Source organism: Acinonyx jubatus, chromosome B3 (genome assembly GCF_027475565.1).
Source record: "Acinonyx jubatus isolate Ajub_Pintada_27869175 chromosome B3, VMU_Ajub_asm_v1.0, whole genome shotgun sequence".
In the NCBI taxonomy this organism is placed as follows: Eukaryota; Metazoa; Chordata; class Mammalia; order Carnivora; family Felidae; genus Acinonyx; species Acinonyx jubatus.
In genome coordinates, this window is record NC_069386.1 from 53,817,039 (window position 1) to 53,828,086 (window position 11,048).

General features: G+C 37.5%; 1 protein-coding gene across 2 annotated transcripts in view; it reads left to right on the forward strand.

Annotated features, from left to right (window-relative positions):
* SECISBP2L (SECIS binding protein 2 like) overlaps nt 1-10,355 on the forward strand; it is a 66,663-nt gene extending 56,308 nt beyond the window's left edge. For both annotated transcript variants that reach the window (XM_027067218.2, XM_027067219.2), the window contains one exon: nt 6,035-10,355. In XM_027067218.2, coding sequence (XP_026923019.2) covers nt 6,035-6,720 — 686 coding nt within the window. In that variant the 3' untranslated portion in view covers nt 6,721-10,355. The remainder of the gene's footprint in view (nt 1-6,034) is intronic.
* Nucleotides 10,356-11,048: the final 693 nt, after the last annotated feature.

Consider the following 11,048-nt stretch of genomic DNA (forward strand, 5'->3'; position numbering starts at 1 on the left):
CTTCCTTCCTTCCTTCCTCTAGAAGTTTATTGAATAGCATGTTACCACCTAAAATTTAACATTAAAAAAAACGGACCCTCATTTTTTTCCCTTTTTTCTCACAATCCCTTTGCTAGTCTTCTGTATGTAATTGTAGTTAAATGTTTGGAATGCTTTTGACAATTCTAGGCCAGAGGCAGTGAACAAGTTACTGTGGGACTTTAGGAAACCTCAGACCAAGGTTAAGTGTTACTGGCTTAGAGGCAGACGTGTATCTTTGTCTGAAGTTGACACCAGTTGAAAATAAAGAAGATAAAGTGCCAGCTTTGTAAATGAGTTTGCTTCTGTCTGTATAACGATCTGCAGATCTCAAAAGCAAATTGCAAGGTAAATTCATAAAACTGGATTTGAGCAATTGATAGTGATCTTCATTTGGGCACATGAAAAGAAAAGTTCTAAAAAGAACCTCTCTCCTCAAAGACTTAGGAGATGTTTTCAAAAAGCACCAAATTTAGAGTGTTCAAAGATGGAAGCCTTGGCTTTTTCACATTCTGCCTAGGGGAGTGAGAAATAATTGATTAATTTCTGGGACTCAGATTTCTCTTCAGTGAAATGAGGAGGGTTTGTCTAGGTCATCTATAAGGTTCCATTCAAAGCTAAAATTCTATGAGCTGTTAAAAAACAAAATTCAACCAATGTGTTTGGAGATCGAATTAGCTTTATTAAATGATTCATGAATTGGGCAGCCACCGTCTAGCAGGTAGAGAGGCACTCTGAAGAGTTGTACAAAATGGAAAGTTTTTATAGAGGGGGGAGGGAAGAAAGTCATTAGGAGGAGAAAAAGATTTTTCTAGAGGCGACTGTTTGCTGGGGGAACACGGGAGGGGTCTTAGGCAGATTACCTCATCTTTCTTTGGGGGATGGAGAGGACCCAGGTGATGGACTCATTGGTGCTGATGGAAAAATTTCCTGACTTACTGTTTAAGGCCACATTTGTACAGGAAGTTGAAACTGCAATTTGGGAATTAAACTTCAGTTTGGGAACTCAGTCTAAGTGACACCATTTTGGGCCTGTAGTTGTCATTTGTTTGTTTGTTTGTTTTAGTAGAGCTAATGGTTGATCCTAAGGAGAGATTTAGACAGAATCTTGAAGATGAGCTGATTTATGAGGACGCCAACAAAATGAGTGGAAGGTAACCACAGATAACATTGAGAAGAAAGTATGAAGTTATTCTTTTTGTATCAGATGTATTCAGCAACAAATAGAAAGCACACTAATGTGGCCTAAGAAGTTAGTATATTTAAGCATTTCACAGTGTCATCAAAGTCCTTAGCTCTTTCTTTTTTTTCTGTTCTTCCATTCTCAGTCTGTAGCTTTTTCTCCTGTGCTTATCATCTCATGTTCATAAGTAGCTGCTGTGGCTCTTGGCATTAGTAGTCAAAAGCAGGAAGTTCAGGCAGTGAGTTCCTTTTATCAGTGAAGAAACCATTTTCAGAAGACTTCTTTTGTTTCATTTGGCTAGAACCAACCTTGTGACTACTTTTAGCTGCAAGGGAGACTAGGGCAAGGGAGTATTTGGCATAGGAGGGATAGGATAACCATGATAGTCTGAGAGCTATTTTAATTCATCCTCTGGGACTAGGCTCAAGTTCATCCCAAGTTTGGGGGTTCTGTTATTCAGGAAGAAAACGGGGAATGACTGTTGGGTAGACAGCAAGTAGCGTTTTCCATTTCTGGAAGATGCCGGGTTTCTAAAATGTTCCTCCCCCGCCCCACCGAGTGTAAAGAAAACCAAAGCTTGGAAAAGGATGCTAATCATTGGTAGACTAGAAAACCTCCTGTGATAGTACAGTCTTACTGTCCTTTGTGTACCCTTGTTTTCTTTGCTTATGTTTTCCTTCCACCTGTGCTGAGTCTCAATTCTATCATATTTATTACCTGAAACAAATAGTTTTGAACATAAATCCCAATTAAGTTGTAAGTTCTTTGATATAGGAACTTGGCATATAATTGCCACTTGATACATAATAATATCTCACTGAATTCTTACTATGTGCTAGGCACTTTTCCAAGCATTTCGCGCTAATATGTTCAGTTGTCTGAGCAACCCTATGAAATAAGAAATAGTGTACTGCATTGTACAGATGAGGCTAAGATGAAGAGAGGTAAATAACTTGCCAGTGCCATGCAGTGGGTGAATCCGTCTCTAGAATCTGCATTCTTAGCCAGTGTGATTGTATTCCCTGTCTGTTGTATGAGTTCATGATAGGATAATATAATAGGTTTTCAGTAACCACTTATGAGCGGGACAGCCTTGATGTGTAGTCCTTCTATCCTGAATTTCCTGCTCATTCTCTACTATCACCCCTTCTTCTGTAGTTTCTTGAACTCATTTGCTTATTCTTCCATATATAACTACCTAAAGATGGATAGCTTCCCTGTGAGTACTGACTGAAAGGAGAAATACACACATCTCATCCTCTGATAAATCACTACTGATTTGAAAGTTTAAAAAACAAATAACAAGGACCCAGTAAACAAAACAGGAAAGCATAGAGGGATTAATAAGCAAAGAAGAGCTCTACTGAGTAAGTTCTGCTACAATAAACAATTCAGAAGCAGGATAGGTTTGGATCAGTGCCGTTTCCAGGTTTGTTGAGATCTTTGGTTCTGCCTTTAACTTGCTTCCTGTTCCCTTCATCATAAGTGGACTCCTAGAGGTTCTGTTCTGGATTTAGACTGTCCCCCTCCCCATTCCAATCAGATTTCTCCTATCCCATAGAGAATGATGGCACTTTCTTATTCTTCTGTTTCTCCATGTTGTATTCATGTGTTTGTGGCACTCCTCAACTGTTGGTCAGCTTCACCTATTACTTTAAGGTGGGATCATAGGCCTTCCCTCCCCAGTGGATGTGTGATCTAGGTGGCTTTTTGATTGTTGTGACAAGTCTCTTGATGGCTAAATAGCAGAATCCTTTGTCTCTGCTTCTAAGGTCATATCTCCTTTTCCTTTCCCAAGGAACCGTGTGGGCTTTCAGCTCACCTGTCCAAGTAGATGAAAGCCCAAAGTTTATCCTGGAGAGAGATCAGCCTAACCTAGTATCCTGACCTTCCTTTTTCCTGTTCTTTGACTCATGGCCAAGGGAGAGGTGGAACTTTTTCCAAGACCCCAAGTGAATTCTTAAACTTTTGAAGGAGGAAAAAAAACTGTTAGAAGGAATGTAAAAGTGCATCTAAAACTTCAAAAAAATGTATGCCTTTTTAAAGTTTTCGGGGGGGGGGGGGCGCATAATTAAATATACGTGTGGCATTTTTCATTTAATAGGCTTTTTTGTCTCCAACACTTATTATATGCCAACCATAGGGACACAGAGATGAGTGGGAGTGGGAAGGAGAAGGGAAGGGGGGCGGCACAGCAAACACAAAACAAGTGCTTTGGAACTGTATGCAAAAAGTTCTGTGGGAATTTAGGTTAGTGGAAAGTCAGGAAAGACTTCAGAAAAGAATTGACATTTAAGGATGGTTTTCAAGGATGAGTGGGAGTCTGAAGGGTAAAGGAGGAAAACATCTGTGAAAAGAACAGCTTATGCAAAGCAAGAAATTGCAAACAGAAGTTATGACTTTGGGAGGAATGAGAATTCAGAGAGACCCCAAGCATAGAATGCGTGACCAGGGGTTATAATGAATGGGACCAGAAAGACAGGTAAGGGTCAGATCATGGAGGGCTTTGATTATGCCAAGCTAAGGTGTTTGGATTGTCTCCTAGGGTAATAGAAAGCCAGTTAGACAGTGACATGACCAATTCACAAAACCAGTTATGTTTATATGTAGATGTATAGCAAGATAAAGAAGGCTTGAGCTAAGGCAGTAGTGACCAAATTTAGTAGTTTTTGAGATAGAAGTGAGATGGTGTAATTATGAGTTCAATGGAATAAAGAGATATAGTCAGGGCAAAAGATAGGGTTTCAAGGATTACTGTGTGTTCTTTTGCTTTGAGACTATGAAAATGATAATGTTATTAACTAAGAATGAGAATAGAAGAGGAGGAATAGGTTTGGTTTTTATTGTGTTTTTTGTTGTTGTTGTTTTTTTTTCATGAGGTGGAAGAGTGGAAAGGACCTATTCCAAATTTGAATTAACTATAGAAAAGAAAGGTTTTTTTCTCAAAGCATGTGCCCTGATTTCAGGTGCCCAAAATATGGTCTTTATCAGTATATAGTTGGTAGGTGACAGTCAAATTCACTATATTAATATGAATAAACTTGCTTTATCACTACAGCTTGACCATTATACTTAAACTGCAAATAGCAGCTATAATGCAAATAGAAGGGGGCTGTTTTTTTTTAAAGGCAAAAATAAATAAGTGGGACAACATCAAAAAACTAAAAACTTTGCACACAGCAGAGGGAATCAACAAAAAGGCAACCTACTGAGTGGGAGAGAATGCTTTCAAATCACGTATATGATAGGGGGTTAATATCCAAAATATACACAGACCTCATACAACTCAATAATAAAAAGCCAACAATCCAATTAAAAAGTGAGCAGAGGATCTGAATAGACATTTTTCCAAAGAAGACATACATATGGCCAACATAAAAAGGTGTTCAGTGTCACTAATTACCAGGGAAATGCAAATTGAAACTACAAGATACATATATATACACCACCTGACAACTGTTAAAATGGCTATTATCAGAAAGACAAAAAATATCAGATAAGGATGTAGAGAAAAGAGAATCCTTGTACAGTGTGAGAATGTAAATTGATGCAGCCACTACAGAAAATAGTATGGAGGTACCTTAAAAAAGTAAAAATAGAAATATCATATGATTTTTAGTCCATATTCTGCATATATACCCAAGGAAATGAAATCATTATCCCAAAGAGATATCTATACTCCCTTCTTCATTTCATCACTATTCACAGTAGCTTAGAACCTGAGTGCCCCTCAGTGGATGAATGGATAAAGAAGATGGAGTGTGTGTCTTGTACGTGTATGTGGGTGCCAGAGTCATAGGGAGTGGGTGAAGTGCGTGAAGGGTGTCAAAAGGTACAGACTTCCTGTTGTAAAATAGATAAGTCCTGGGATATAACCTACAACATGGAGACATAATTGGTAATACTGGATTGCGTATTTGAAAATTGTTGTAAAGTAGATCTAAAAATCCTCATCCCAAGAAAAAAGCGTTTTTTTGGTAACTATGTGGTAACAGATGTTGACTTGTTAAGGCAGTCATTTTCCAATATGTATAAATACCAAACCATTATGTTGTACAACTAAAATTAATATAATATGTCCATTATACCTAAATAATAAAAAATGAAAGAAAAATAAACACAGGAAAAAAAGGGGTAGAAGAGCTGTCTTTTGTCTCCTCATTCTTTGTATGTTTTTTTCCTTTAAATTGACTTCCTGTCATTAAAAATAACCTAGGTTATTACCACTGTATTATGTAATAACATTTCTTTTTTTAGCTACCAAATTCACTTGGTAAGCCCAGCTACATAAATTCTAAAACAAATTTTCACAGTTGTTAAAAATACATGGATGGCTTCTTTGCTTATCAATGGAAACATAAGTCCCATTGCAGGTTAAGACAACTCTCCCATAACTTGGTGTGGGAGCATGACACAAACATGCCAAATTAGAACTATTTCTGCTGGATATCTTGGCTCTGCTATCTGTGACTTGAGGATCATTGGGCCCAGTACACCTCTGGGCCAAAAAAGAAAAAAGAATAAAATGGCAATTCATTGATTTTCATGAAGATACGGATTTTATATCTAAACACCAGTGAGCTACTGTTGGTATAAGATCTTGTGCATCTGAGGCATTAATACACTTACTTTTGCCTCCTTGTTTCTTTATCTTAAGTGTACATTTTTGAGAATTGTTTTCCTTTATAACATTTAAACCAGTACTAGAATAAACTAAGATTTTAGTTTTTCCAACCAGTTGGTGAGCCAACAAATTTTGTTCTTCCCTCTTTTAAGAGTTGCATGATTCTGAAACCGTGTTCTGGTTTTTAAAAATCTGTTTGGTATCTGCAGAAACAAATTGGAGAAACATGGTGGAAACGTCAGATGGACTAGAAACGTCAGAAAATGAGAGAGAGGTTTCCTCTAAGCATAGCACATCCGAAAAACCCAGTAAACTTCAGTTTGACACAGCCCCTGTGGGTAAGCAGCCATCATCACTGGCTGCAGGTGGTACTACCTCAGCTACAAACCCTGGGAAACCAACAGTGAGCGATAAAGAGGAAGCGAAGCCGGATGACCTGGAGTGGGCCTCCCAGCAGAGTACAGAGACCGGTTCTTTGGATGGCAGTTGCCGAGATCTTTTGAATTCCTCCATCACCAGCACCACCAGCACCCTTGTACCTGGCATGCTCGAAGAAGAGGATGATGAAGAGGAGGAGGAGGAGGAGGATTATACTCATGAACCCATATCTGTAGAAGTACAGCTCAATAGTAGAATTGAGTCTTGGGTCTCTGAGACCCAGAGAACAATGGAGACTCTTCAGCTTGGAAAAACCCTTAATGGTTCTGAGGAAGACAATGCAGAGCAAAGTGGAGAAGAGGAGGCAGAGGCGCCTGAAGTGCCGGAACCAGGGATAGATTGTGAGGCCTGGACTACTGACCACCAGGCAGGTCAGGAGCAGCAGAAGAAGCCCAGCAGCTGCAGCTCACGGAACAACGAGCCCTCTGATCTTAATTATACGCCCCCAAGTCTATAACTCAGGAAATGTCAGCTGTCTGTCTCCAACTGTGTAAGGGTTGCAGCCATTATCTTTTATGCTTCATCTCAACATTTTGCACTGTCCGGTATTTAATATATGTATTTAATTTCTGACAAATATTTTTGTAGCTGTCTTTTACTTGTTTTATTATAATCTGTAGCTTAGCTTTTAATTAGCATCTAAGAGTCTTTCTAAGAGCTGTGTGGAAATTCAGAATTGTTAGAGCTTATTTTGTTATGGAAAATAATGATTAAAAATAGAAGACAACTAGGTTTTAAAAAAGAAAGTAAATTTGAAATGCCTCTTTAGAGTCATTTTGAAAGTTAAAGATCCAGATTCTAAGGCTAAGAGCAGTTACCAGTGTTTGCTTCAGGACTGCCTCCTTCACTCTAATTTGATCAGAAGTTGTTTGGGCTTCTTTAAAAAAGAATTGGAGATAGATTTGGAAAATTGAAAAAAAAAAAAAGCGGAGGGTAATAACTAAGTTCACAAATGTTTTGTGTTAAAAATTGATGTAACTTTTCTTTGGTCCACAGATGCTTATTTCAGAAGCCATTGATCATTGTGATTAAAGTTGCAGACCCTCCAATACTTAGGTTAGCAAAGGAACCACCACAATACATTGGAGCTGGCCTTACTTGTGGAAAGTGATAGATGTTGTCTTTAATAGTGAAAAGTCACCCACGATAGGACCTTCTAGGTTCTGTCTCCTATTTACTTCTTACTTACCTCAGGAATGCTCTTGTACATACTCGTATTTACATCAAGTTAGGCAGATTGTGGCAGATGAATAACTGTAACCGATTCTATGACTGTAGCACTTACGTGTAAACTATTACAAAACAAAGTCTTATATTGGTGTGTTCTCTTGCATGCTTCTGATTTGGGACCCTCTAGATTTGCTATCTGGATTTGATTAGGTATCCAAACTTGTCCTGAGTGAAAAATCATTTCACCTTAAAAAAAAAAAAATACATATTTTGTCCCTAGCCCTGAGCACCTGCCATGTAACACCCACCATAGTTACTGATAGGAGGTCAGGGAAAGGAACTTCACACAACTTATAACATATATCCTGATAATCAAGGCTTGGAAAAGCAAGTATTGAAGAAGAGAGAAAGTTGTTCTAATTGTGCTGAAACTATAAGATAATTTAGAGGACACAGATCTAGGCAGGTATTAATTCTTGATCACTCTTACTTATCTCTGCCCTTCTCAAGGAATGTGTATATCTGCTTGGGAGAATTTAAACATACTGAGCTAAATGTTTTATTTGCTGGTCAGTCACCTGGTAGTGACCTCTACAAGTTTATGTAATGTTGGGAGAATTATAGATTACCTATTTTTCTCTCTTCCCTCCAACCTCTTCCCCCATCCCTAGCTTCCAGCTGACCACACACACACACACACACACACACACACACACAAGCACACAGGTGCCAGCAAGAACTCCCACAAGCAGTTACAGAACTGAGGAGGGAGGGGTATTTTCCCTGCTCTGATTTCATGGGGTAGGGCTTTGCCTCACAGAGGCAGGAGAGAATTGGGCAGGTTTTCTACTGAACTCATTGAGACTACTGCACTAGTTTTGATGTTTTATAATGCTGGCATTAATGCTAGAGAGATCAGATTCTTGGGTGATTATTTAGTATCTGTGCATTGTGAAAGTTTAGGAGCATTGCTGTATAGAAAATGCCAGTGTGTCAACTTTATTAGTGTGCTAAAAGGGGACATTATTGTACTGCCCTGTCTAAACTGTTCTCCAGTGTAGACTTCTTAGGCACAAAGTATTTAGCACTTAAAGGAACACAGCATGTAAGGAATGAAGCCTCTGAAATAGTAATCATGGATATAGATGTGGCAGATCTTACTGTGTCTTCACATTTGGGAAGTGTTAGTTGGTTTAAAGAAATGATAGAGATTTTGAACTACTGACAATCTTAAAAGTGAATTTAAAAACTTTTCATACTTTTTATGGTGTAAATTTCCTTTGCTCGGTGTCAGTGATTCAGATGACTCTTGATCTTGAGGTATTGGCTTTTCAAAGGTTTCTTACATTTTATATCTCTTCTGAATGAGAACTGTCGTTTTACATTTTTGACATTTGTATCAAAAGAGAAGTTGAGGAAATCTCCAGAACACCAGTAACTTTTAAGTTTACTATAGACTTCAGAAGTGTTCAATTCTGTGTTCGATAAATGCTCTTGCACGTGCAGGATCTTCTGCCGGCAAACCCAAGGGACCACAGCCTTTTTTATACGAGACAGGTCACCTCTAGAGGACTACCCAAAATTTATTAAAGGAGATGCTACTGTGTCGATAGTATGCTTAAATAAGTATTAATAATGTCTTTATAATTTGTTTCCTTTAGATAAATTCTGGAATTTGTGTATTCTATACAGGAGGAGGTGTGAAAATAGGAAAGTGGGGTTTTTTGTTTTTCATTTTTTTGTTCAGAACTGGGAGTGGGTGCCTCTTCAGAGACCTAATGATAAGAGTAGGGGTTCATTATCACAAGAAATGAAAACCATGGTGATTTTTTTTCTTAGTGTGTAGAGGTTGTTTTATGGCAATAATTAATATTAGATTTCTATTTCAGTACATAAGTATATGAATTATAATATGAATTGCACTCCCAGAACTAGATTTCTGCTTCAGTAGGATTGTTTGCTGTGAAGATTACTTCTCAAAAGACAAATGTTCACACTAGCTTAATTTTGGTTTAAATATGTTTGTAAATGATGTAATATATTTCTTTTGACTAAACATGGGAAAAATAATGTGTGTTATACATTGAAAAGTTTTTAAAGGCTTTGATTGGAGGTCATTTTTGCAGAGAGGGTATTTTATATGCTTCCAGTATTTGGAAAAGAATTAGTCAAAAGGAATTCACATAGTTTAAGTATTGAAAAATTAATATTCAAATAATGTACTTGTCTGATTTCTTAATAAGCTGGGGGAGGTGGGTGGGGTGGGTATCGTAATGTACAAATGAGTAGTGAACTCTACATTCATTTTTCAACTCTTCAACATAAAATTGTTAAATCTTAACACATTGTTACTTTAATATATGTATAAAGAAGTATTACTGTTTGTAAAGCTGCTGTTTGCTTTAAAAAAACAACAAACCTGTCATTTAAGTATTTCCTGTACATTGTGCCAACAGGTTAGAACATTAACTTATTCCATTTAAAAACGTAATCATTTTTTGCTTTAAAATTTTTTCTGTGACATAATTTATTTAAAGACATCTTCCTCTTCCTTTGCCCCTTCCAGCCTTTATAAACATCAAAGAATCAGCCAAATGGTTTACCTAAGCTGAAATCTGAATCTTAATTAATGATAAAAATTTAAACTTTGTTGGCACAACACACCTTAAAAGTATTTGTGTTACTTTGTAATTTAATTTCTAAATATACCACATGAGTTTATAATTTAATGTCTTAATTGTAATGCTCTAATAAAAAAAAAAGCAAAATTAGTGAATTGTAACATGAAAAGATTTTCATCTTGTTCTTTTGTGGTTTGAAGGATAATTGTTATATCACATTTTAGGGGTAATAACAGCTTTTTTGCACTATGTAAATACTAGTTGAGATTCTTCTGTAACTAATAAAATGATTATTGAAATGCAGTCTATCATTTCAGAATAAGTACTTAAGGAATTCATGACTTGCCCAACATATGGGATAGAGAAAAAAAGACTCCTAGCATTGCTTAGTGCCCTCATGGGTTTGTCAGAGGAGGTTGTAAAATCTGCAGGAGGAAGTTACTAGTAAAAATTTCCATTTGGGGGTTGGTGTAGGCTGTGGCATGGGCCAAGGCATCTGTGGAGACCATCCTGGTGTCTGGAGAAACCCTACAGATTTCTTCTCCTTTTTATCAAATTACTCTGTGCCAGGCACTGTTCTAAGCCATTTCCCAGTATTAACTCATTTAATCTTCACTACAGCCTTATGAGGAAACGCTATTTTTCACTTTTTAAATGATGAAACCGTCAGGGAGATGATGAGTAACTTGTCTGAGGTCCCACAGCTGGTAAACGGCAGAACTGGGATTCAGACTCCTTCCACGTTGAAGGCCATGCTTTTTTACTCACTATGCTCTGTTGTTCCTTAGCACAAAATGCTCACAGTTGCAAACGAGTGTTTTTCTCACCTTTGTCAGGCGTCTTCTAGAATTTGAAATATACCAGGACTGAACTGATTTTCTTAGAGACTAGATTTATTGAGTCTCACCTGATCACTTAATTAGAGTGGACCCTTGTCACCATGTCACCATGAAATGTATGGAATCCGAAGAGTAGACTCACCTGTTAGAAAATA